The sequence below is a fragment of the Tursiops truncatus genome, chromosome 11, assembly GCF_011762595.2.
Source record: "Tursiops truncatus isolate mTurTru1 chromosome 11, mTurTru1.mat.Y, whole genome shotgun sequence".
Taxonomy (NCBI): domain Eukaryota; kingdom Metazoa; phylum Chordata; class Mammalia; order Artiodactyla; family Delphinidae; genus Tursiops; species Tursiops truncatus.
Genome location: NC_047044.1, coordinates 41,760,763 through 41,787,991, shown reverse-complemented (window position 1 = coordinate 41,787,991; position 27,229 = coordinate 41,760,763). Strand labels below are relative to the sequence as shown.

The window sequence follows — 27,229 nt, the reverse complement described above, 5'->3', positions numbered from 1 at the left end:
CAGGCCAGGCTGTTTTTCTCTGATACTTCCTGAGAAAAAAATAGTTCCCACAAGCAGACCCAGACAATTGTGGGATCTTTCATTGCCCTGGATGGTGAAGATGCAGGAAGAGGGGGATGAAAAGAAAAGGGGAGGCAGAGAGAAGAGAGGGAGATAAAGTAACAGAGAGATGGGGAAAGACAGACATAGAGAAGTGGGAGAAGGGGAAGAGGGATGTAAGGGGTTGTAAGTCTGTTGGACAGTTGGTCAGTACCCATCTGGTCAAAGGCTGTGGAGACAGAGAAACACAGGGGACACACTCATGTCCTCTTTTTGTTGTGATAAAATTCTCAAGTCCTTAATGAGCTGTGCAGATATAATCATTAACTGGGCATCTACCATGTAACTGGAACCTGGCTAAGAGCTTTTACCTGTATTGACACATTCAGTCCTCAAAACGACACCATCGTGATGCCATATTATGGAAAAGGAAGCTGAGGCATGTAACTTACCCAGAGTCACCCAGGTAGTGAGTGAGACTCAAATCCTGCCATCTGGCTCTAGATCCTTTGTCCTCAACCACAACATAACACCAGCAAAGCCAGTTACATAATAAATCATAGTTAAGGGATCCCTGACTTAAAAGCATTCTTGTTTAATTAAAATTTATTTTAAATTCGCTTAATATGCAAGTCAATCAACATTCCCAGAATAAAATGTTTTAATTTCCATGAAGACTTCAACATTTTCTCAGTTCAGCAAGAGAAGCAAGGGCAGAATTCTAGTGTTGTGGTTGACAGAGAAATAGAAGCCTCCAGGGATTTAGCGACTTCGTGATTTCCATACAGTGGGACGGGGCAGATTCCAGTGTCCCACCTCCGTACACTTGGATTCTGTTGCTTTATTGAAAGACCTTGAAGGGACTGGAATTTGGTCCCTCAGTGACTCCAATTTCCCCTGTGGAAACTTATGCAAAATATCTCCATCAGCTTCCAGCTTTCTAATCTGTTAATAAGTAATGATAATTTTTAAAAGAAATCATTTGGTTATCATCCTTGGAGATTAACTGGATAATTAATTTTAGCGAAGTGCTTATGAAATATAAAGTGCTTCGAAGTCTTAAGGGTTTATGCTCCCGTGTTCTCATTAGGCCTGTAGGGCAGAATGTCTCTGCAAAATGAGAAGCTGATTATGAATGCCCCTCATCAGGGCTGATTCTCACCAAATTGCACCAACCCCCATCAGAGAACTCATCAGGTAGGTAGATGATTGTCAGGGTCATTTTTACTTCTCAGACTGAAACTCTGAGCACTGAAGTGCAAATCAAAGGGAACTGGCAAGAAACGGAACTCGGCTTCTTGGTTACTCAGTTGCAGGGCATCCATGCGCCACATTGATTTTTCAGTAGGGGAATCTTTGGGGGCCAGTGGTGGTGCGAAGGGCTTCTTATGTCCATAGAACACTTGCCAACCCAAGGACAGAGGGGATATTGGTACGACTTGAGCCCATGCTTCCTTTCGTGGCTGTTGACTTCTGCAACTTGACAAAATTAACATTTAAAAAGGGCAAGAAGGTGACAGCGCCTGTTACTGATTAAAAGCATGAACTTCGGAGTCATACAGCCTGGCTTTGAACCTGGAATAACTATTCACTAGCTGCATGTTCATGGCTTAGCCATTACTTCTATGCAAATAACTCCTAAATCCAACTTGTATTATTATGTAAAAATGACTAAGCTAGAACGTTTAGAGAACATGGTAACTGTAGGGACTGAGCCAGAAAGATATGTCTACATTCTAATCCCTGGAACCTGTGAGTATTATCTTATCATGGCAAACACTGTAATTAAGTTAAGGAGTTTGCAAGGAGGCATTTATCCTGGGTTATCCGGGTGGGTTCCACATCCACTGACAAGTGCCCTCGCTGAGTGAGGCAGACGGATATCTGGCAGATAGAAGAGGAGGAGGCAGCAATGTGAGCCTGGAGGCAGAGACTGGAGTAATATGGCCACAAACCAGGGAACTCCTGGAGCCACCAGCAGCTGGAAGAGGCAAAGGACAGATTCTCCCCTAGAGTTTTCAGAGGGAGCACAGCCCTGCCAATACCTGGATTTCAGACTTCTTTCTGATCTCCAAAGCTGTGAGAGGACACATTTCTGTTGTTCTAAGCCACCCAGTTTAAGGTAATTTGTTACAGCAGCTACAGGAAACTAATTCAGTGGTTAACTGGGATGAGGGGAGCAAGTAATAGGGTAAAGCCTGAGATAGCTGTCAGGTTTTGCTTTGGGTGACTGTGGTAGAAGATGGTATCCTTCACCTAGACTGGAAACAGAAAAGCAGGTCTTAAGGAAGTTGGTGAATTCAGTTTTGGACATTCAGACTGCTAGAACAATCTTCAGTGGGGTCTCTTCCACTCCTACACGTTTTGCAGAGTATACTAAGAATGCAAGGCCCTGACTGCTCTTTACCAGAGTCATTTTTCAGGCTTGTTTTTGCCCTGAGTAACCTTGAGGGACTCTTTCCAGGACAAGGAGCAGGCTTGCTCACCGCTTGCAATAAAACAGCAGGTTCCTCAAGCTCAGTGTCCCCTTCCTGTAGCGCAATCCGCTGTGTGTGCAAGCCTCCATCTGGCCCTCCGTTTCACCCTGTGGGACTTGGGGTGCCAAAGGCAACTGACGTCAACATACTGATGCTTATGCTGCTTGCTGTGCCGTGAGGAATAAGAACTTCTGTAGCTGAACCAAGAGCCTTACTTCTTTTGCCTGCATCCATGAAACAGTAATAGGCTAATTTACTGGCTTGAAAGTAGGGTAAAACCAACCTCAACTGGAGCCCGAGTTGAGGGTCTGTGAGTCTTCCTGGAAACATCAATTGGGGGTCTGCATCTCACCAAAGACACTTGCGCTACAGATAACAGATTTGGAAATCATCAGCTGAGAAGTCTTGGTCAAAGCTATAAATTTGAATCATGCCACCCAGGAAAATTTTATGAGGTAGGAGGTGAAGGGATGAGTACAGAAGGAAAGGAAAGAAACCTGAAGAACACTGACATTTATGGGACAAGGAGAAGGAAAATTTAAAAAGTAGACAAAAGTGATGCAAATATCTTCCTACTTACTCAGCCTCTGTATCTTAGTAATTGTTTACTTATCTTTGACTCCTTCCTCTGCATTCTTCTGCATCTACTCCATTGTCAATTTCAGTTAGTTTTTTTTTTTTTGGCCATGCTGTGTAGCATGTGGGATCTTAGTTCCCCGACCAGGGATCAAACCCGTGCCCCCTGCAGTGGAAGCACAGAGTCTTAACCACTGGACGGCCAGGGAAGTCCCAATTCCAGTTAATCTTTGAATCGTACTTTGTCCCACACCCATCCATTTTTTTCCCATTCCTAGCTGATGTTCTAGTTTAGACTCCACATCTACTGCACACATTCTTTGCAATAACCTCCTAATTGGTCTCTGCTTTCTGTTATACCCACGACAATCCATCCTACACAGTGCTGCTAGATTAATTTTCTTAAAATATCACTTGGATTGACTCACTCTCACTGGTTAGAAACCATCCATAGTTCCCCAGGATGTCTGAGATTCTTGTTTTCTCGACCCATTGTTCTGGGATTCTCATCACAGGAACAGGAATTGGTGTCAGAAGGAATAAAATTTAATTGTAGAGAGAAGAAGCAAAAGGATAGAGGGAGTGAGAAAAAAGAAAAGGACACAGGTGAGGAGGAATCATCTTTGTGGGGTATTGGATGTCTTGTTCAGGGGTAAGCAAGGTATGACCTGTGGGCCAAATCCAGCCTGCCACCTGTTATTGTAATAAAATTTTATTAGAAGACAGCCACATCCATCATTTACGCATTGTCTACGGCTGCTTTTGTGTGACAACTGCAGAGTTGAGTAGTTATGACAAAGATCATGTGGCCTTTTATAGAAAAAGTTTGCCAACCCCTAGTCTAGTTACAGCTGCAATATGTGAGGGGTTTTAGACCTCAAGGAATGTAGAAAGGGATATTTTAAGAAGTAATGCTAAGGATTACCAATTGGATGAATCTCTGTGGACAGTCTTTGAGAGATTCCAGTAAAAATTTGAATGACTTTTAACACTGGATTTTTTCTTTGAATGTCTTCTCAGAGACTGAGCCACAAGACAATCCCAATTAAATTCCGTTTGTGTACTGATTCCTTGGAATCTTTGTTTACACTGTTAATCTCTCTCCTGAAATTTCTCCCCACATTTCCAGGTCTACTTTATTCCTTTAAATTCCTTCCTTCAAATTCCAACTCAAGTTCTGTCTCCTTTGATAAGCTTTCTCTGTCCTTCACTGAACACAGTAAATTTACCTCACATGCCAATAGCTGCCTCTGATTAATGCTCCCCCCAATTCAATCCTTACAGTATACACCTGTGTATTTTTGGCTAATCTTTTCATGGTTGGGCTATCTCCATATTAAATCAATAGCTTATTGAAGTCAAGGACTGTGTCTCATATATCATTCTATCCCTCACAACTTCTGGAAAAGGGAGTTGAATAAAGTTGTTTGATAAATTTGCTTATAAATAGTGAAATCATGAGAAATACCAGAAAACAGATTTTCCAACTTCCAAGTCCTACAGAAATGCTGTGCCCAAATATTTTCACACATTAATGTCTGGGTCATTTTAAAAGTTTTAACTGGATTTATTATGTAAAATCCCAGACCTTGTAATGAGAACGTGAGGGTGACTGGGCTATGAGCATCACCTCACTGATTCCTAGGCTTGATCTGGTGTTCCTTTGCTTCTTAACCCCTACCTAAGCATCGCCTCCTGAAGCCACCTGCTCAACGAGGGGGGTTTTCTCAGACAGGAGGATGATTCCATGGTCACATGTGTAGCAGCCTTCTATTACAACAATCTATGATCATGGTGAGTGTGGTCTAATGTTCTAATTTTCTGTGTTAGGGCACACATCTCCTACAGTTGTTCCATATATTTTTTTAATTTAAAAACCTTTCTTATTGGGCTTCCCTGGTGGTGCAGTGGTTGAGAGTCCATCTGCCGATGCAGGGGACACAGGTTCATGCCACAGTCTGGGAAGGTACCATGTGCCGCGGAGCGGCTAGGCCCGTGAGCCATGGCCGCTGAGCCTGCGTGTCCGGAGCCTGTGCTCCGCAACGGGAGAGGCCACAACAGTGAGAGGCGCACGTACCACAAAAACAAAAAACAAACAAACGAAAAAAAAAAAACCCTTTCTTATTGAAGTAAAACATAATGTATAAAAATGCACATATCATAAATGTACAGCTCAGGGACTGTCACACTGAACACCCTGTGTAACCAGCTCCCAGATCAAGAAATAGAACATTATCCATCCCAAAAAGACAGTCTCTTCAGCAAGTGGTGTTGGGAAAGTTGGACAGCTGCATGTGAATAAATGAAGTTAGAATATACCCTCTCGGCATGCACAAAAATAAACTCTAAATGGCTTAAAGACTTAAACATAAGGCAGGACACCATAAATCTCCTAGAAGAGAAGAGGCAAAACATTCTCTGATATAAATTGTACCAAAGTTTTCTTAGGTCAGTCTCCCAAGGCAATAGAAATAAAAATGAAAATAAACAGATGGGACCTAATCAAACTTACAAGTTTTGCACAGCAAAGGAAATCACAAACAAAACAAAAAGACAACCTACAGAATGGAAGAAAATATTTGCAAACAATGCGACTGACAAGGGCTTAATTTCCCAAATATACAAACAGCTCATACAACTCAACAACAAAAAAATAAACAACCCAATCAAGAAATGGGCAGAAGACCTAAAACAGACATTTCTCCAAAGAAGGCATACAGATGGCCAACAGGCACATGAAAAAATGCTCAACATCACTAATTATTAGAGAAATGCAAATGAAAACTACAATGAGGTGCCACTTCACACCAGTCAGAATGGCTATCATTTAAAGGTCTACAAATAAATGCTGGAGAGGGTGTGGAGAAAAGCGAACCCTCCTACACTGTTGGTGGGAATGTAAGTTGGTGCAGCCACGGTGGAAAACAGTATGGAGGTTCCTCAGAAAATTACAAATAGAGTTGCCATATGATCCAGCAATCCCACACCTCAGCATATATCTGGACAAAACTATAATTCAGAAAGATACATACACCGCTATGTTCATAGCAGCACTATTTACAATAGCCAAAACATGGAACACAACCTAAATGTCCATCAAGAGATGAATGGATACAAAAGATGTGGTACATATATACAATGGAATACTACTCAGCCATAAAAAAGAATGAAATAATTCTACTTGCAGAAACATGGATGCAACTAGAGATTATCATACTGAGTGAAGTCAGACAGAAAGAGAAAGACAAATGCCATACGATATCACTTATATGTGGAATCTAAAATATGACACAAATGAACCTATCTACGAAATAGAAACAGACTCACAGACACAGAGAACAGACTGGTGGTTGCCAAGGGTGGGGAGGTTAGGGGAGGGATGGAGTGGGCGGTTGGGGTCAGCAGATGTGAGCTGTTATATATGGAATGGATAAACAAGGTTACACTGCTGAGCACAGAGAACTATATTCAGTATCCTATGATAAACCATAACAGAAAAGAATATTAAAAAAAGAATGTGTGTGTGTGTGTGTATGTATAACTGAATCACTTCGCTGTATAGCAGAAATTAACACAACATTGTAATCAACTATACTTCAAAAAAAGAAAGAAAGAAAAAAAAGAACATCATCCTTCCCAAGAAATCTACAGCATGCTCTCTTTCAGTTGTTCCCCCAACTCCTCTGCAAGGGGACTGCTGTACTGACTTGTAACAGCCTTGACTGGTTTTGTACTTTATATAAATGGAATCATACTGGATGCACTTTGGTAGCTGGCTTCTTTTGTCTGTGATTCATCCACAGTGTTGTGTGCATGTGGTAGGCTGTTCCTTCCCATTGCTTTGCAATGAATAAATCAATTGGGGTATATTTATACAATGGAATTCTACCCATTTCATTTTCATTAACAGTATTTTACACTGGAAATCTCAAGAGCTCAGCTGTTGAAAGTGAAGTCCAGTGCTGCAATGAACACAGTGTCATTGTGTGTGTCAAGACTCTTGAATCTTAAAATTCACAAAAGCTTAATGGCCTCAGTGTCTTGGATAAGGATAATATCATAGGCACTAGATCAGCTTCTGAGCCAGGAAAACTTGCTTTGCTTCATATCTGTTATTAGCTTTGTGACAAAATAACAGTCTCTTAAATTCCATTGTTAAGCATCATTGCTGATCTTAGAACTGTATTCATCTGGCAACGTTTTTTCAAAATAAAAACAGAGCAAACAAAAACGTCAGCATTTACATTAAAGTAACTTGATTTATTACCTCTAAAATTTTTCTTCCCTTCATGCTTTACACAGCTGTGAAAACATGTTACTTTTAATGCCAAAAAGTGTACTACATTTAGTTTACTTTGATATGTGTTCAGTCCCCCTCCAGCAAAACACACACACCCCTCACTCTCACTGACTGCGGGGTTTTAGCTACAGCACCACTAGGTAGGTTAAACTTCATTGTGGCAGTCTTCTGTTGATACTGCAGAAATTAATACTGCTTGGAAGGAATCCAAAACCCATATTATAGGAAAATTCACAATGTTATGGTACCCCTTCATAACAGTGCTTGCATAAAAAGTACATTTTTAAAAACTCAGGGATACTGAGGTATAACTTACATATAGTAAAATTTACCCTCCTTAGTCTACAGCTGTATAAGTTCCAACCAGCACCACAATCAAGATACAGAGCAGCCCATCATCCCCAAAAGTTCCTTCATGCCCCTTTGTACTCAACTCCTACACCTAGCTCTACTCCCTGGCACTCACTGATCTCATAAAAATATATAAAATGCTTATTTCCCCCTCTTTTGTCAGACACAGATAAGCAGAGTAGGGGCTGGCTACCTGTCACCTCCCCCGTCTTGGCACACAGCCCTTCCCCTGCCCCAGCCACACCACCTCATCCAGTGCCTTGTCCTCTCCATGCTTCCACCCACTAAGCTTACCCCATCGTTCCTTTTATCTAGAACCCTCTTCTCTTTCTTCTGCACCTAGTCAACTCCTACTCAGCCTTGAGATCTCAACTTCAACATCATTTCTTCAGAGAAGTCTTTCCTATCTAGTTTCAATCCCTCTGCATTGCATTGTGCACATGTGAAGCAGTGATTTTACATTTGTTTATGTATTATTTGATTAATGTCCATCTTCCCATTAAACTGTGAGTCCATGAGGGCAGGGACTGGGTTTTGTTCATGACCATAGGCTGAGCATACAGCACATTAGTAAATGCTCAATAAAGACTAAGTAAATGAGTACACACTTTGAAGCCAGCACTGTTCTAGATGCTCACTTTTGATTCTTTCAAAGGTACAATAAGATCAATATTATTATTTCTGTTTTACTGATGTGATGACCTTAAATCAAAAATTCTTTGACTTTCCTCCTTCCCAAGGGTGGAGCCTAATTCCCCTCCCACTAAACATAAGCTGACTCAGTGACTCACTTCTAATGAATAGAATACAGCAGAAGTGACAGTGTCATAAAAGGCATTGCACTTTCTCCGTGCTCTCTCTGGAGTCACTCCCTCTGGGGGAAGCCAGCTGCCATGTCATTCAGACACATCAGCAGCCCTATGGAGAGGCCCACACAGTGAGGAACTGAGGCCTCCTGCCAACAGCCACATCAGTGAGTGAAGTGGACCCTTCAGCCCCAGTCAGTGAGTCTTCAGGTGACTGCAGCCCTGGCCAACATCTTCACTACAACCTTATGAAAGACCCTGAGCCACAGCCACCCAGCTAACCCACTCCCAGATTCCTGACCCACAGAAACTATATGAGAGAATAAATGTTTGCTGTTTCAAGTTACTAAGTTTGAGGATGATATTGTTGTCACTCAACAATAGATAAATGAAAGAACCAAAGAGGGAAGTAAAGTACAGCAAGTTTAAGTAATTTGTTCAAGGTGATGTAACTAGTAAGTGGCAGATCCAGGATCCAAACACAGGTGGTGGGGCTCTAAAGCCCCTGATCTCTGTACCACACCATGCTGCCTCCTAAAGATGCTTAGTGTGGCAAATGCAAAATCATTTGACTGTGCTATTATAAAATCTTTGCAGATTGGTTCATGTTACAGTTTCGGGAGGTTGCTTTCTGGATTTCCAAAGAAGCTGCTGACTGGAAGAATTTCTGAGAGAATGCTGGGCAAAAAGGCAATACTAATGAAGAAGTGTACTGTACTATTTAAAGAATTTCTGTGAAGACATTTTGTTGGAAGAGTAGATTGAAGCAAGTTTGTTATAAAGTAACTTTTTAGAGATAAAAAACTTTTTTCTTTAGCTCATTATTATAGTATTATAAAAGAGTTTTCCGAGTGTGAATGGATTATACTAGATTGCTCAATTTTAAAATATATTCAGTATATTTTTGTGTTCAATATTATGTATTATACATCTTTAATATATGTGTATATTCAAATATTTATATTTAATATTTATGAAGGAATTACTGAAACGCATTATTTCTCTGAGATTTCTTAGTTACTATTCCAAAGGTCAAAATCTTGGAGTAGGCAAAGATTTCTTCAACAGGACACAAAATGCACCAATCTTAAAAACACAACCTTAATTAGCTATTGTAAGCTATTTACATACCTGGTGCCCAGAAGTCTTCCAGTCTATGCTGATAAGACCTAATATCTTCATCCCATCACCCTGGAATGACTCAATTCCCTTTCTCCTTCTGTTCCTTCCATTTTCCTAATCAAATTAATAAAACAGTCCTTTCATCTAGTCACTCCACTAAGCATTATCATTAGGTCCCTCCTCAGGAATATTAGACTCCTTGAGCTAATTTAAGTAGGGGAGTCTCCTGGCACCCAAAAGCAGGAATATTGCTGGGCCTTGGCAAGCTCTAACTGGAGAGCTCTCTCCATCTCTTGTCTATGATTCCAACTTCATGTCTGTGGAGTAGGTTTAATGGAAGAATCTCTATACAGTGGCAAAGAACATGGAACACTTTGGTTCTCCAAATAACTTTGCTTTTTTAGAGTCTCAGTTTACCCCGGAAGTAGAAAAAAATCTAATAATGTCAAGTAACAGCACTTGGGTCTCTCTGGATAAATTAACCCATTCCAGTGACTGCTTTTAGAGCTGATTACTAAAATCTCAGTCTCCTGTTCAGTTCACATACCTTCTTTCCAAGGACAGTTTAGCTGTTTGTGATGTGGGGCCATTGGCCTTTCCATTTCTCTTTGTGGGCCTGCTTCTTTGTTCATGGGATGAGTGGATCCTGGGGAGAGAGTTCAGCCATGTGAGCATGCAAGCACTGGCACACTGGTGGTAACGATAAGGATACCAGGCAGTTTCAACTGGTCTTCGTTGCTACTTTACCTGACACTGGCAATAAAACCTGGCAATGTCTGTGGTAGGGAACAAGTTTTAGGAGACCCAATAAATAACTCCCCTCCCATTGGGAGGCATACATGGGAGTCAGGCTGAAGGAGACAGAAACACCACAGTAACTCCCTATGATGCCTATACTGGACCCAAGGGCCTACAGTGCTAAATGGAGCAGGCAGGTGAATGCCCCACCTTTGAATCAGACAGATGGACCCAGGCATGGTTCCTAACAGTGCTGATTCCTGTTCCGGGCCTGTGGGGAGATGTTGACCCTGCTTCCTTTCTCTTAACCAAGAGAAAGAAAGGGAGTGCTGAGCCAGGCACACGCAGTTCCTCCACCCAAACTCACCAATCAGGTAAGTCCCTTTGCCTCCCTGGAGGGGTAGTGAGTGAGACAAGAAGCCAAGAGAAATCTCAACCAAGGTCAAAAACAATCCAAATGTACAGATATGAATAGGAATACATTTTTATTTGATTTTATAAGCAGCATAATGAAAAATATGGAAGGATACCTGGTAGGTGATCCATAGGATTACCTGGTTTGGGGGGAAGCATCTGGGGGACAATGTGAAAGAAGTGGGGAAGAGAGTAGGGAGATAAGTAAAACCGGAAAGGAAAACTAACCACTAAATATAGTACGTATGCAGATGGTCAACAAGCACGTGAAAAGATGCTCAACATGGCTAATTACTAGAGAAATGAAAATCAAAACTACTGCCTCACATTGGTCAGAATGGCCATCATTAAAAATAAGAAATGCTAGAGAGGGTGTGGAGATCTTATAAATAAGATCTGCACTGTTGGTGGGAATGTAAGTTGGTACAGCCACTGTGGAAAACAGTATGGAGGGGCCTCAGAAAACTAAAAATAGAGCTGCCATATGATCCAGCTATCCCACACCTCAGCATATATCTGGACAAAACTATAATTCAAAAAGGTATACACCCCTGTGTTCATAGCAGCACAATTCACAATAGCCAAGACATGGAAACAACCCAAATGTCCATCGACAGATGAATGCATAAAGAAGATGTGGTACATGTATACAATGGAATACCACTCGGCCATAAAAAAGAATGAAATAATTCTACTTGCAGAAACATGGAATGCAACTAGAGATTATCATACTGAGTGAAGTCAGTCAGAAAGAGAAAGACAAACACCATATGATATCACTTATATGTGGAATCTAAAATATGACACAAATGAACCTATCTACGAAATAGAAACAGACTCACAGACATAAAGACCAGACCCGTGGTTGCCAAGGGGGAGGCAGGTGGGGGAGGGACAGAGTGGGAGTTCAGGGTTAGCAGACTATTATATATAGAATGGATAAACAACAAGGTCGTACTGTATAGCACAGGGAACTATATTCAATATCCTGTGATAAACCATAATGGAAAAGAATATAAAAAAGGAATGTATATATATGTATAACTGAATCACTTAGCTGTACAGCAGAAATTAACATAACATTGTAAATCAACTGTACTCCAATAAAAAATAGTATGTACGGTGTGATCACATTAATATACATTATTGCATTAAGGAGTGATATTCAAAATACTTCAACCTCTGTGGCATGGTTAACACTTCACCAATTAAAGTGGACACCACAGAACTGGGGCAAGATCCCACCAAACTCCCCTGCTGAAGCAGATATTAACCTGAATCCAAGGGCGCCTAGGATAGGGATGAGGAGACCAGGGTGGTAGGATGGGATTCGGGGGAGAGGGTAGTAGACTTGGGAGGCTGAAGACAGTAGCTATTTACCAAACCAATTCAGAAGAATGTCAAAGTGTTGACAGCATGTGTAGCTCTATCAGTGCTTTCCAGTTGATAATATACTTACTCGTAAGTTAAGATCAAATTCTTAAAATATAACAGGAAAGTTTTCTTCCTGTGGTATGTTATCTAATTCAGCTGGCAATAGGCACGATTCACATGAAGAAAACCTGTAAACAAACCCTGGGTACTGAAGGATCCACTTCAAAGGCTCACTCAGGGGACTTCCCTGGCGGTCCAGTGGTTAAGACTCCATGCTCCCAATGCAGGGGGCCTCAGTTTGATCCCTGCAGGAAACTAGATTCTGCATGCACACCGCAACTAAGAGTCTGCATGCCGCAACTAAGGAGTATGCATGCCACAACTAAGAGTTTGCTTGCCACAACTAAGAAGTCTGCATGTCACAACTAAAGATCCTGTGTGCTGAAACGAAGATCCCATGTGCTGCAACTAAGACCCAGAGCAGCCAAAATAAATAAATAAATAAATATTTAGGAAAAAAAAGGCTCACTCAAATGAGGAACGTTGATGCTTGGCTGTTGGCTGGAAACTCCACCAAAGCTGTGGATTAGGGCCTTGGCTCTTCTCAGGCTGCTTGAGCTTCCTTACAGCATTGGTGGTTGGGTTCTAAGAGCAAGAGTTTCAAGAGAACCAGGAGGTTGCCTTTTATAATCTAAGAGGTCATACACAGTGTCACTCATTATAGTCTTCTGGGCAGGGCAGTCACAAGGCCTCATCCAGGTTTAAGGAGAGGAGACATAGATTCTACCATTCCATCAGAGGAGTGTCAAGGTCATATTTAGAGAATATGGCAAGGGAAATATGGGAGAAAATACAATCTGCCACAGTGAATTTCTACTATATCTGTGATATCCGTGGTCCATGCTGGCATGAGTCCCAAAGGTTTCTGCTGTTTTTCCATGTAGGGAACAGGTTATCAAGTATAACTGAAGAACTGGAGGAAGGAGGGAAAAGTTTAAAATTTATGGGTGGGACGTCCCTGGTGGTCCAGTGGTTAAGGCTCTGCGCTCCCAATGCAGGGGGCCTGGGTTCGATCCCTGGTCAGGGAACTAGATCCCACTTGCTGCAACTAAGAGGCTGCATGCTGCAAAGAAAAGATTTCCGCATGCTGCAATTAAAAGATCCTGCATACCGCAACTAAAGATCCTGCATGTGTCAACGAAGATCCTGCGTGCCGTAACTAAGACCCAGTGCAGCCAAATAGATATTTTTTAAAAATTTATGGCAACCAAAGGAAGAAATAAAGCTAATATTTATTAAGCTCCTACTTAATAATGTGGCAGGCATTGTGCGAGGCGCTTCCCATCAGATATCTTTACTGATCTTCACCACAGTTATATGAGGTAGGTTCTGTTATTACTACTTCATAGATGAGGACATTGAGGTAGAAGAGGTATTTAGCAACTTGTCCAAAGTTACACAAATAGTAACTGGTAGAGCCAGGATGGCAATACTGGTCTGCCTGACTTCAAATACTATGTTCTTTCTACTACACTGTGCCTCAAAGTTTAGAACAGAAATACAATCTTCAAACTGTCCCAATTTTGTCTTCACTAGTTAATTTCGTTTCTTCTAATACATATATGAGATCTCCTTTTTCACTTCTCAAAAGGGTTAGAGTAAAATATTGCAAGTAAGAGAAATATATAAATGGACTTTTTTTTCCCCCTAAATAACCAACAAAGTCTTCTCAAAGAGCACATTAGATAACTTCCTTATCAAGTTATGCCCAAGTTATCATTTGATAATGATTTGTAGGCATTACCATCTGAGGGATTGTATACGAAACCCTAACTAATTATTAAGACTAATTATATTGTGAGTTAATGTAAATTTTAAGACATACAGTACAAATTAGAAGAGATCAGTATGGGAGTTTATTAAGTACAAAATGATGTGTAAATTGTGACAGAAACACAAGTGAAGCCCAGGAAGTTTTGCACAAATGTACTTTTGAAATATGTATTAAGGCTAAATATACCATGGGGTCCCTTTTTTAAAGAAAATGGACATTTCTGTTGCCGCAGCAGGGATTTCCCTATAGTGGGGGACAGACAATGGAAACCTCCCTGAGTAGTTCAAGAAGCACAGCCAGTTACTAACTAGGTGTGTTTAATCTGGGCACAAGAACCTTGGTTGCTATAATCAGGGAGGGTTTCACCCAGATCTTATTTATAATAAGATCTGGCATTGGTGATTTTACTTGGGGCTAAATATCAATACAAACATCCAAAGAAGTTATTGTAAATGACAGAGACTGCAAGAACTATGCATATTTACCATATTGTTAACCTAAGAATAAATGCGATTCAACCATAATACAGCATGTCTACATAAGGCTACAGGGAGGCTTTCGGCACAGACTTGGGAATGAAACTTCCTAGTGAGAGCTACTCTTTAAAATGAACAAATGATTGTTTAGAACAGGGACATGCTAAGTCACCTGAAGGAAACAGAATGGCTTCCAGGCTGGTAGGACTCTGCAGTGATTTAGTATTTTAAGAAAAAACTGGGTTCATCGGAGCTTAACAAAAATGGAGTCACTGAGGCAAATGTTGGTTGGATCTATGTGATCACCGCTCAGGAGAAGGGAGCCTTAGTCAGTCTTTCCATTGGTCCATTCCTATTCATTCATTCATTCACTGAGTGCCTGCTTGCCCAGGTACTATCCCACATGCTGGAAATATGGAAGTGAAAAAGTCAAAGTCCTCGTGGAGTTTACATTCTTGTGGGGAAAGCAGTCAATACAAAAAATAAACACACATACTAATAACACCAGATATGTGCTTCAAAAAGAGCTTAACAAGGTAGGAAGATAGAGAACAAGGGAGGTCATGGGGAAGGAATATGGCATTATTTTAGACTGAAAGGTGAAGAAAGGTTATCTCTAAGGAGGTGACATTAAAGCAGAAGTACCTGAATGAAGTGAGGAAGTGAGCCATATGAAGACCAGAGGGGAAGACTTTTATGCAGACAGCACAGCAAATGGAAAACTCAGACGCTGGAACGAACTTGTGCGTTCAAGGGACAGAAAGGCGGCCAGTTTGGGTACTCATTCGTGCTGTTTGCCAAATGTCCTGGTTCTCTCTCATTCCAGGCACAAGGTAGAACTGCACTACCTGGTTCTTCTGTGGATGGGTAGGACAATGTGACGAATTCTGGACAGTGAGTCATGAGCAGAAATGACACAAGCCAGTTCTGAACACAGCCAATGCAAGACCCTCTAGATCTTTTTTCTCTCTCTCTGGCGTGATGATTGGTAACGCTCAAGACAGTGACTGCTCCACCTGCCTTGAATTGGGAGTGAGGAAGAAAACAGTGTGGGATCAGAAGCCTGACCTTTAATAGGCATGAATGTGAGCAACAAATCAATTTGTACTGTGTCAAGGCTCTTGAGATCTGGAGTTATTTGTTACCTCAGTATGGCATAACTTGTCCTGACTCATAGTGTAACTGGTGGGGAGAAAGCTAGAGGGAGAGTATCAGATGAGATTTTAGGGATAAGCAGGGGAACAGATCATGTACAGCCCTGTAGACTATGATAAATTTGGATTTCATTCTGTGTGAAGGAAAAACCTTTGGAAGACTGAGCAGAGGAATGACATGACAGGATTTGCATTTTTAAAAGAATCATTCAATCATGTAGGGGAAGTCCTTGTTCATGGTAAATACTTACTGAGGTATTTAGCGATACAACTTGCTTTCAAATGGTTCAGTGAAGTGTGTGTGTGTGTGTGTGTGTGTGCGCGCGCGCGCGCACACGCGTGCACACACATGCACGCATGCACAAAGGGTAAAATGGTAATTGGTGAATCTAGATGAAGGATTTGTGGGTGTTTGTTGTGCTTTTTTTTCCCCCAACTTTTTTGTGGAGTCAAAACATTTGAAATAAGAAGTGGGGGGGAAATCACTCTAGGATAAAGTACAAGGTGAGACAGAGGCGAAGAAGACCATTAGGAGGCTGCTGCAGTTAAGAGATGAAGTGACTTGGGCTAGAAAGGCAACTGTGAGCAATGGGTGGATTTGAAATCCACTTTATTTGTGGGGCCAGCAGGATTTGCTGATTGGCTGTGTGATGTGAAGGAAAGACTGGAGGCAAGATGTCTCTCAGGTTTTTGTTTTGAATGAGTGGGAGACTGGTGATACCATTAACTAAGATGGGACAGCAGGGGAAAGGCCAGGTTTAGGGGATGGGAAATAGAGATCCTGTTTTGGACATGTTAAGGGTAAGCATCCACATGGAGACTGGTTGGCAGTTGGATAAATGAGTTGGGATTAGAGAGAAGAGGTTGGCTGGAAATACAAAATTTGGAATCATCAGCATGTAGTGGCACCGTTACAGACCTGGACAGAATCCCATGGGAAGCAAGTGTAGGTGTAGAAGGCCAGGACCGAGCACTGGGGAACTGGAGCATAACTGGCTGGGAGGAGTTAATTTGATTTCTCTTGTTCTGATTCCATGCTTACTGAGCAACCACCTGATTATTACTTCCCACAGGAAGTAATAAAACAGGTCCATACATAAAGGAAAGACTGGTCAGACGGACTTGGAATATTCTAGTTCCTGGAACAGTTCTTATTGTAAATAAATTGATCATGCTCACAAGTTTGGTTTGACTCAGACCCTGAGACAGAGCCATTCTCAACGTGCTGACAAAATCTGATGGTGAGTCTGCATAAGAGGAAGCCAGGCCCAGGACTGAAAATTCCATGAGGAAATGAACGCCACACTGGTTGCTGGGACTTCCCTGGCTCATAGTAGCCTGCTAAGGGAGAACGTTTCCAGAATTGTTGAGAAAACCCCTAGCCAATTATAGTTAAGAGAATATTCCCTCTTTTGACTGTATCCTTTCTTCCACTGTAGAAGTACTGATCCATCATTGTGTATCTCACATCATTTTTCTTCCATTCTGATCTTGTGTTTCCTTAGGCCAGGATCCTTATTATTACTTGGGGTGCATTCTATGTGTTTGCTCTAAATCTATTTTTTTAAATTTTATCTCATTTGAATAAGTAGTATTCAAGTGGTTCAAAAATCAAAATGCCATAAGGTATACACTGAGAAATCACCTTTTCACCTCTTCCCTATGCATGTTACCCCCTCCCCCACCAGTCACTGCCCCTATCCCATTTAGTTTGTGGATCCATCTAGAGTTTAGGTTGTTACCATCTCTTGCTGTTAACAGAACTGCAAAGTATATATATATATACTTTTTCCAACTACAGTTGGAAGGGGATATATATATATATATCCCCTTCCAACTGTAGTTTTTGTTTTCTCTGCTGTTCTGTGATGATAAGAAAAACATATTCTATTCCTTTTGGGAGGAGATGAGTAATTTCTGACAAAAGTTCAGGCTCGGGACTTCCCTGATGGCACAGTGGTTAAGAATCGCCTGCCAATGCAGGAGACACGGGTTCAAGCCCTGGTCCGGGAAGATCCCACATGCATCCTACGGGCAGAGCAACTAAGCCCGTGCGCCACAACTACTGAGCCTGTACTCTAGAGCCCGCGAGCCACAACTACTGAGCCTGCATGTCACAACTACTGAAGCCCGGGCGCCTAGAGCCCGTGCTCCGCAACAAGAGAAGCCACCGCAATGAGAAGTCCATGCTCCACAATGAAGAGTAGCCCCTACTCACCGCAACTAGAGAAAGCCCGCGCACAGCAACAAAGACCCAATGTAGCCAAAATTAAATAAATAAATAAGTAAATTAATTTAAAAAAAAGAGTTCAGGCTCAAATTGCATTCCTCTTCCCCGTCCCTTTTAGTCTAAAACATGCATACCCTAACATTTCCAGTGTAACATGGTTAAACAGCTCCCTGGCTAAAGCAGTTCAGAGATATTCAACTATTCAATGCCTATTGTTTTGGGAATAAAAATGGCTTGTGCTGACCCAGTGAGAAAAAAATGAGTTCATAAAAGTTATTGGGGAAAACGTGTTTGTGGGAGGTGGACTGACACGTAACTTCAGAAAACAATAATAAAAACCTCAGCTGAGAAGTTGTCCTCTTTTCTCTCCCATGGTGCTGCAGACTGTTTTCCAAAGATAGCTGCCTCAATATATATCTCATCCCACATGCTCTTCTTATAATGTGTCACTGACACTTTCCATTGAGTGGTGGGGCCTGTGTTCCCTCTCCTTGAACTTCAGCTGACCTGCACGACTGCCTCACCCAACAGGATACAGGGAAGGTTGTTCAGCGAAATCCAGGCAATTCCCAGAACCATGAAGGTAATAATATAGTGATTCCAATCAAGTAAATTTTGAGGTTATTCATTATGCAGAATAAAAACAGGAACATGGTCTTGACTTTTAATCATTTTTACATTTTCTTTGCTCTTGATTCTTTAATTTTTATTTAGATTTTACTTTAATTTCATCTATTTTTTGTTGCAGGTCACCTCAAATCCTTTGTGTAAGTGGGTTTAAGTATAACGTAATTACATTTGTGAAGTGCTCTTTTATCTAACCCAGTAATATAAACTCCCTAGTGTTATTCTGTAAATGACAAGGATGACCCATGAAAGCTTTATCACCATTTTTGAGGATTTTTTAATTAAAAGAAAAACGATTGCTTTGTGCAGATCTGTTCTACATTTTTTGCTTCTTTCCCCCGCAAACAGATCCTTTTCCATGAAAGTTTGATAGAAATAATTAGGAGCTCATCCATGAGGACCAGAGTTTCTCAACAGACATTTACTGGCTACTACCGTGTGCCAGATATTAGATGAGGTGCCAAACACAAAAAGACCCACTCCCAGATTACAAAGTGGCTCCTGGGCTAGTGATTATTTACAGTTATAAAATGTCTACCATATGCAAGGCACAGGCAAACATGGAAAAGTCTCTGAATGCCTTCAATGATGAAGTATTTAAAACAACAACAACAAAATAAACCAAAGCTATCAAGTGACCTGACAGGCAATTTAAAAAAGTGAATGGAAAAAATTATACAACAATTTTACAGTACGTTTATTCTTTTTTTTTTTTTGCGGTACGCGGGCCTCTCACTGTTGTGGCCTCTCCCGTTGCGGAGCACAGGCTCCGGACGCGCAGGCTCAGTGGCCATGGCTCACGGGCTCAGCCGCTCCGCGGCATGTGGGATCTTCCCGGACCGGGGCACGAACCCGTGTCCCCTGCATCGGCAGGCGGACTCTCAACCACTGCGCCACCAGGGAAGCCCTACAGTACGTTTATATATCTATGAAATCTGTATAAGAAACAGAGCTAGGGCTTCCCTGGTGGCGCAGTGGTTGAGAGTCCGCCTGCCGATGCAGGGGCCTCCCACGTGCCGTGGAGCGGCTGGGCCCGTGAGCCATGGCCGCTGGGCCTGCGCGTCCGGAGCCTGTGCTCCGCAACGGGAGAGGCCACAGCAGTGAGAGGCCCGCATACCGAAAAAAAAAAAAATATATATATATACATATATATATATATATATATATACACACACACACATACACACAAAGAAACAGAGCTAATACATTCTCTCCATAGTCACAGAAGTGAAATAATGTTATCACATATGGCATAAACCTTACAAAAATGAAATTATATTTAATATAAAAGATCATGAGATCTGCATGATGGAATATTACAGTTCTTAAATACATTATTAGTCATCGCTTTTTCAAGTTTAACTGTAATGAAATTTTAATCAGTTTTCCTAAATTTAATCTTGATCCAAGTGTTGTCACCATCTACTACCCATTAACCTTTGAGGAAAGGTGCATGAAGGTAGGAACCATACCTATTTGTTTACCATGGTATATTCAGCATCTGGCACATAGTAGGCACTCAATAAGAATCTGCTGAATTAGTAAACTGGAAACACATAATTAGATCAGATTAAAGATAACAGTTTTATTCAACAAGCACTCCCGAATACTTGGTATGAACACAGCACTGCCTGGGGTGTTACAGAGAACTACTAAAAGTAGAAGACACTGTCCTTATTCACAGCTAGGTGCACAGTATTATTTGCATTTATAAACCTTTAAGATAAAATATAAACATTAAAAAATTCATATTAGAAATAAATACAGTCGTCTCTCGGGATCCAAGGGGGGTTGGTTCCAGAACATTCCCCCCCTCCCGAGGATACCAAAATCTGTGGGTGCTCAAGTCCCTTATATAAAATGGCACAGTGTTTGCATGTAACCTGTGCACATTGTCTTGTGTACTTTAAATCATCTCTAGATTACTTATAATACCTAATACAATGTAAATGCTATATAAATAGTTGCCAGTGCACCTGGCAAATTAACGTTTTGCTTTTTGGAACTTTCTGGAATTTTTTTTCCTGAATATATTCAATCCACAGTTGGTTGAATCCACAGATGGAGAACCCAAGGACTGGAGAGCCAACTGTAATTCTCAAATTATTATTATTATTTTTTAACATCTTTACTGGAATATAACTGCTTTACAGTGTTGTGTTAGTTTCTGCTGTATAACAAAGTGAATCAGCTATACGCATATGTATATCCCCATATCCCCTCCCTCTTGCATTACTACTGAACTCTGGCTATGCACCAAATATAAGAAAACTCAGCAAATACATGAATTAGTTTTGCAAGCTCTTAGAGGACAGGAGAAAATGATAGCATGAATTTCATATCCTTTCTGGAATTAACTTTCAACTAAAGAAATGAAAATAAGTTTACAATGCACAAAGCCACATTTATGGTGACATACTCATTGGTGTATGAATGGGGAAAAAATCTATCCAGGCTCTAAACAAGGGGCCACAAAAAAGTAAAAACTAATTTTACTCACACTCTGAGAAAAAGAAAATGAGCCTTTTACTCACTGCTATAGAAATTATGAGTAGGAAAATAAATCATTTTAAATAAAGCAAATAATGTTTTATATTATAAACAATTAAAGTAGGATGGCATTTGAAGACCACATCCATATCTGAGATTAAATTACTCTATTAACTAGATACAGAAAGGCAAGGGAGAAGGGATGAAGAGTGAAAAAAGATACAGAAAAGTAAAAAGGAGCTATAAGGAAATACCTTCCCCCAAATGCACAGACTAACACACAGCAGAGACACAGGGATACTGAGGGGGAAAAAAGATACACTTACTCAGATCTTGGCTTCACCCATCCAGAAGGATTCCTCCTCAGAACTGTGCCATAATGTAGTCTCTAATATTTGTGTCTGAATGTGTGCTGGCCTTGTGTACTTCTAAAGACTTTTTAAGTTATGCTGTTTTCCTAACTAGACTGAATTAACTTGAAAATCAGTGGTCACATGCCTGCCTTGCTTTATGGCTTGAGTTGGATTAAAACTTTGGTTAATAAAAAGCTTCCAATTTTATAGTTCCTCTTCCGAATCTTGATCATAAATTTCCTGAGGTTGTCTCTTAATATTGATTACCAAGTCAATGGTTAAAATGTTTCTCAAACACTGAAGAACTGAAGTTAGTAACTGGTATTTACCAGCAACTGATTCCAAACCTGTCTGGTTGCTTATCATGGGTTGATTGGTTTGCAGTGCATGGAGAGCTCTTATATATATTTGTGGAAAGCTGTAATTTCCTTTCTTAGACTTATACAAGATTTTGGGAACGCCTAAAAGTGCATTAGCAATTATCATACTAACCATGGTTTCTTCTGATTGCTGGCACTTTTTGGCATAGCTGAGAAGATAGTAATGCAACAAGATCTCAAAATTACCACCCACTGGCAAAACACAACCAGCTGGTACAGATGAGAAACAGTAACTCTGGGAAGTACACATCTCTAGTGACTTATATCTCACTGGTAATATGCTCCCCTTTCTAGCATTTTTTGTGACTTGTAAATTTTCATAAGAGATTTCTCTTCTAGTATTTTCTGTTGCTGAGTTAGCAGAATTACTCTCAATAAATGGTTCATGGTCATCCATTATCCTGGCTTTGTCTGGAGAGAAACATCTCAGTGTTGCATCTGTCTGGTATGTATCTGTTAGTGTCACTGTTGGTGTTGAACACAATATATTTGTTTCTAATTCTACACTTGGAACTACCAAATTTGAATATGCTTTTAAATATGTTTGAGTTTTTGCCAGTTCATCTTTGTTCTTTACAACTGTGTCCTGATATGGCCTTTGTATTGAGCCATTAACAATTTCTGGTAAGTCATTAATTTCTCTACTATTCTTATAAATAAGAGGACTTGAAGTACAATTTTGGTCACTGGCTTGTGTCACATAATTTAGATCAAGGTCTTTAAATAATTGCCGAAGCATTTTAAATGCCCCATGTAAAGCAACCTCATGTTGTTCAACAAGACCCTGCACTGGACCACAAAGAACTATACAGTGTGGTGTAAACGAACATGTGCTAATCAAGCCAAGATGAACATACCTTTTGGATCTAAGAATAAAGGGCTTACAAAATTTCACCATAGCAGTGTTAGAGAGTTCATACTGAGAAGCCGCCTGTGGTACTACAAAGGGAGCGAGACCAGTGACTCTCTGGATAAGAGAAAGTTCTTCAGATGATAAACACTCCACCACGGATATGCCATTCAGTCCTGCACAATAAATTACTAAGTCTGGTTGTTTCACAGTAGATAGGAGCAATTTTACATTCTGCTTCTGTAAATATTTCATTATCGCTTTTGTCCTTTCTGTAATCCAAAATTGAGATGTCTGAAACTGTGCTTCTGAATTTAGAATAAACTCTGATCCAAAAGTTGAAAAAAGAGGCTGAATGGTTTCTATTACTATCACTATTCTTATGTCACCGTCTGCTGGACAGTACACGGAAAAGTCTCTGGGAAGCACAAGCCCAGCTATGATCCTGGAATCGGAAACAGGAAGGCCAGTGACACCAACTTTCAACTCGACAAAACAGTCATCCACTAACTCAAGTACTTCTTCAAACCCACTTTCACAAGCTGTACACTTGAAAAAGTAGTCACACATCAACTGTGATACAAAGTTGTGATTATTTCTTCCCACTCTTCCACAAAAGTATGCTCCTAAGAGCATCTCTAAAGAGCTCCTACACAATGGTCTCTCTTTGGTGGATGAAGAAAAGATGGACAAAAAGTGTCTACTTAAGTAATGGTCCATAACGTAGTCTAATATTTGTGTCTGAAATGTTAGAAGAGCTTGGGAAATAAACTTCCACTGACAACACTTTTTCCAGTGCCTTCCATGGGTTTGAATATTTTCAGAAAAGAAAGAATCCTTTTCCTTGTCTGTGATTGCATGAAGTTCTCTGAGTAAATGGCAAAGAAAGATAATAAATGTTTTAGCACCATCTCCTGTTTTTCTTAGATGACTGGAAACACATGCCACCATCATCCTGTACAAGAAAGAAATAAAGCAACTCAGATTCTCAGAGGGCTGCCTAAATCAAGTTGAAACCATGTTTTTACAGCTACAGGCATAAAACGAGAATACTGTCTCTGTGATATCCTTAGTTTTAGTTTTTTCCTTTTTTAAGTTACTTTGTTCTACTTCAAGATTCTAGGGGTTGGGTCGAGCCGGAAGGAAAGGAGTGAGACAAGCTCTCGGCAGTTGTTAATGATTCGATGTCTGGGAATGTTCCCTCGGGCAGCGGGCAGCGCTCTAACTCTGAGCGTACACTGGTCTCGTCCAAGGTCAGTTCTTCCAGGAGCATAAGCTCAGGAACAAGAAGTTCAGGGAGATGGACTGAAGGTTGGAGTGCGGCACCTGAGTACCTGGTTATAGGATGCTCTAACGGTCTGGGGCGTGACACGCAAGTACCTGGCTATGGGATGCTCTAAGTGTAGCGCCTTCAGGAGGCGGCCGCCATCCCGGCTGAGCAGCACCTCGCCAGTGGGCTTGGTACACAGAACTTGCCGCCCTTCGGGCCCCAAGCAGCAGCTCACGACGGTTTCTAGCACTTCCGCCACCTGCAACGCGGCCCTCACAGATCCCGCAGCGGCCATAGCCCTTCAGCTTCCAACAGCTTCGGGTCGCCGCCTGTAGAAGCCCAGCACGACCAGGAGCGGGGCGCAGGCGGAAGCGGAAGAGGCGGGGAGGAGGCCGGAAGCCGGTGCTGCTCGGTTTCTTGGTTGGGCGAGGGTCTACCTTCCCGCCCGCTCAGTGGGAGAGCCCCGCCGTTCTGCCAGTAGGAGCTAGCGGTTCAAAAGCCCGCGAAGATGGGAAAGAGGTCGGGGCTTCTCGGGAGCTGTCCCCGGACAGGAAACCGCAAGCCCTTCTCCCCCTCCTAGGTGAATTCATTCCTCTTTCTTGGAGGCTTCAGCTGCCACCAGATCCCTCCGTCTCCCAGGAACTCGGCACGAGAGCGGAGGGACTGGGCACCGCGGCTAGAGCTCGGTTCGTTCCTGACCTCCCTCAAAAGTTCGCTGTTTTGTAACAAAAACCTCTGCCTTGGACTCGTGCATATCCTGTCCACACTCTGCATCAGCGGTTCTCTTTCGGGTTGTAGGACAGATGAGGAGGCCCTGGCTACAGTCACGAGCTGCAGGCTTCGTGCTTTCTGCTGGGGGCTTTGCCACATTTCCTGGGCTTAGGTATCACTATGAAACCCACCACAGTTTAATTTTTCTTTAGCAGAGGTGATAGATGTGAACACTTAGCCACATTGGTAATCAATAGGATGCTTTAAAAACACAGTGACCGAAGATTACTGGACACAATCCGACGGCAGAAAAAACCATACTGTTAAGCAGAAACAACATACTGTTTCGTATACTGACACACACATGCCCTCTCTCTTAAGGATGAAATGGTTAAGAGCATAGGCTTAATATTTAGACCTGGGTTTGCGGTGCCATGTACTTATCTGTGACATTCTTTTGTCTCCGCTTTTCTCATCTTAAAAAAAAATGGTGATAATAGATAAGTAAAAAAAAAAAAATCAAGGTTTTAAGGAGGGTGAGAATGTTTACAAGGCGGTTTTTTTGTTTGTTTTTGCATGGTGCCTCGTAGGTACTAAGCACTCAACAAGTACAACATACTCAACAAATTACTGTGACGTGTCACCACTGTAGGGGCCCACTATCTCCACAAGAAAGGGATATTTTGTAAGGTGCAAAAGAGCTGATTATCATAACACAATACAGGACACCTATTAGAGTGTGGTCAACATTAGTAAGAAAATTATTTACCTTGTAGATGTTTCATTGAGGTTGAACAGTGAGGGCCTGTTTTCCCTACCCCTTATTCCTATGCATAGGACAGAAGAAGCCTGTCAGCCCTCCCCTTCCCCCCAGTAAGGCAGAACCAGCTCACTATTAACCAGAAGGAACTGGATCCTGAGGGGTGCAAATACAGGAGGGGAGGATGATGGAGGAAAAGAGGAAAACTGAAGAGGAATGATTTCTTGGAACATGTGTGATTTTGACTCAGTATGGACTAATAGGTGATTTGCGGGGGGAAAAACTTTTTCATGTGGGTTTTGTGTATATGCTTGTGTAATGGCAAGTTTCTTTTTCTTTTTTTAGGCAGCACCACGCGGCTTGTGGGATCTTAGTTCCCCAACCAGGGACTGAACCTGGGCCTCAGCAGTGAAAGCACCAAGTCCTAACCACTGGACACCAGGGAATTCCCAAGGTTCTTTCGTTCTTACCCATCACAAAGGGGTTACTCGATTTGAGCAGTGGATTTAGAAGTAAAGTCAGAGTTCTATTTAAGTGTACAGTGGAAAGATAATGGACATTGAAGTCAGACATGGGTTCAAACTTGGGCTCGCTGTCACTCTTACTATGTAGCTTTTAGAATCATTTAACTTCTCTGAGCCTCAGAATCTTCATCTGTAAAATGTAACTTCCACTCATCTGAAGGTTATTATGAGTATTCAAGAAGAATGAATATGAAGCATCACGTAAAGCATACATTAAGGATTCTAGCTGTTAAATCCCTTCCAAGCTCTTCACCATCCTTCACAACTACCCCCCCACACAAAATTATTTTTAATTAAAAAATTAAGACTAAATAATCTGGTCACCATATGTTATATTCAGTCGTTTGATCAGTTTACTCTTTTTAAAAATTTTATTTAGAATGCCTACTTGTCGAAGTTAGCATCATTTTACAGATTAGAAAAATTCAATTCTTTTGTCTCTGCAAACTTTTATAATAGGTTAGGAATAACAGATTAGAAATGTAATACATTACAAAACAGTTGCCTATGACTATCTGTACATTTACTATGCACCTTAAGGAAAAGAATTTGACAGTGTGCTGTATTTACACTGCAGATAACATCCTTTTATTCTATTTTACAAAACTGACCAGTGGTAGTATTTGAATTTATAAATGGCCATTAAACAGGATATTTAACTTAAATGAATAGTTAGCATGCTAAGAAGTGAAAATTTTCAACTGAAGTTCTGTGGCTCATCAGTTCAAATGTTTCATGGCATTTTTTCTTTAAATAAATTTCAATGTTGTAATACTAAAATAATTTTACATAATAAGTGCAGAAAGATAAAATTTTCTAAATATTTTAGAAAGTATATTCACATTCATTTTGTCATGGGTTTCTTGTGGTTCTTCTAAATATGTTAATCATATTAAGGAGACACTGGTCCTATACAATTTTAACAGTCCATCCTTCAATTAAAAACTGTAACGAAACAAACAGTATGTTAAGAGTAACAAAAAGCAAATTAAATATACTAAATTCATACTACAGGTAAACAGAATGAAAGCAAATTACATAATAGTGGCAGGTTATATACATTTTAAAGAATCTTTTTCTTTTTTTTTCATAATTTATTTTTGGCTGCGTTGGGTCTTTGTTGCTGTGCACAGGCTTTCTCTAGTTGCACCGAGCAGGGGGCTACTCTTCGTTGCGGTGCACGGGCTTCTCATTGCGGTGGCTTCTTGTGTTGCAGAGCATGGGCTCTAGGCGCGCAGGCTTAGTTGCTCCGTGGCATGTGGGATCTTCCCGGACCAGGGCTTGAACCCGTGTCCCCTGCATTGGCAGGCATTCTTAACCACTGTGCCACCAGGGAAGCCCAAGAATCTCTTTTTCCATGTAGTCAAATAAGA

The 27,229-nt window shown here is 41.1% G+C and overlaps 1 protein-coding gene and 1 long non-coding RNA gene across 4 annotated transcripts; one reads left to right on the top strand and one right to left on the bottom strand.

Moving 5' to 3' along the window:
* Nucleotides 1-9,402: 9,402 nt before the first annotated feature.
* On the bottom strand, nucleotides 9,403-24,234 carry BBS10 (Bardet-Biedl syndrome 10). Of its 3 annotated transcripts, none has more exons than XM_073788388.1 (4): nucleotides 23,972-24,234; nucleotides 22,599-23,546; nucleotides 10,219-10,317; nucleotides 9,403-9,785 (listed from the first exon to the last, which is right to left on the bottom strand). In XM_073788388.1, the coding sequence occupies exons 1-4, from the start codon at nucleotides 24,154-24,156 to the stop codon at nucleotides 9,728-9,730; spliced, it is 1,290 nt and encodes a 429-aa protein (XP_073644489.1). In that variant the 5' UTR covers nucleotides 24,157-24,234; the 3' UTR covers nucleotides 9,403-9,727. The 3 variants fall into 3 exon arrangements, 2 of the variants coding, with proteins under 2 accessions (XP_073644489.1, XP_033722200.1); XR_004528888.2 differs by having other exon boundaries at nucleotides 9,415-9,785; nucleotides 21,335-23,546; nucleotides 23,972-24,233; XM_033866309.2 differs by lacking the exons at nucleotides 9,403-9,785; nucleotides 10,219-10,317 and having other exon boundaries at nucleotides 20,084-23,546; nucleotides 23,972-24,233.
* Nucleotides 24,235-24,369: 135 nt separating this feature from the next.
* LOC141275844 (uncharacterized) lies at nucleotides 24,370-26,801 on the top strand. The gene is made up of 2 exons (XR_012324285.1): nucleotides 24,370-25,595; nucleotides 25,678-26,801. It is a non-coding gene; the product is annotated as an uncharacterized lncRNA (long non-coding RNA).
* The last annotated feature ends 428 nt before the right edge of the window (nucleotides 26,802-27,229 follow it).

What these genes read in the sequence shown, in the direction of transcription:
- BBS10 (XM_033866309.2), bottom strand. Translation starts at nt 24,156, where the DNA reads ATGGCCGCTGCGGGATCTGTGAGGGCCGCGTTGCAGGTGGCGGAAGTG. An exon ending in TTAGAGCATCCCATAGCCAG is followed by an intron (nt 23,547 to 23,971) that starts GTACTTGCGTGT and finishes TTTCTTGTACAG; the next exon opens with GATGATGGTGGCATGTGTTT.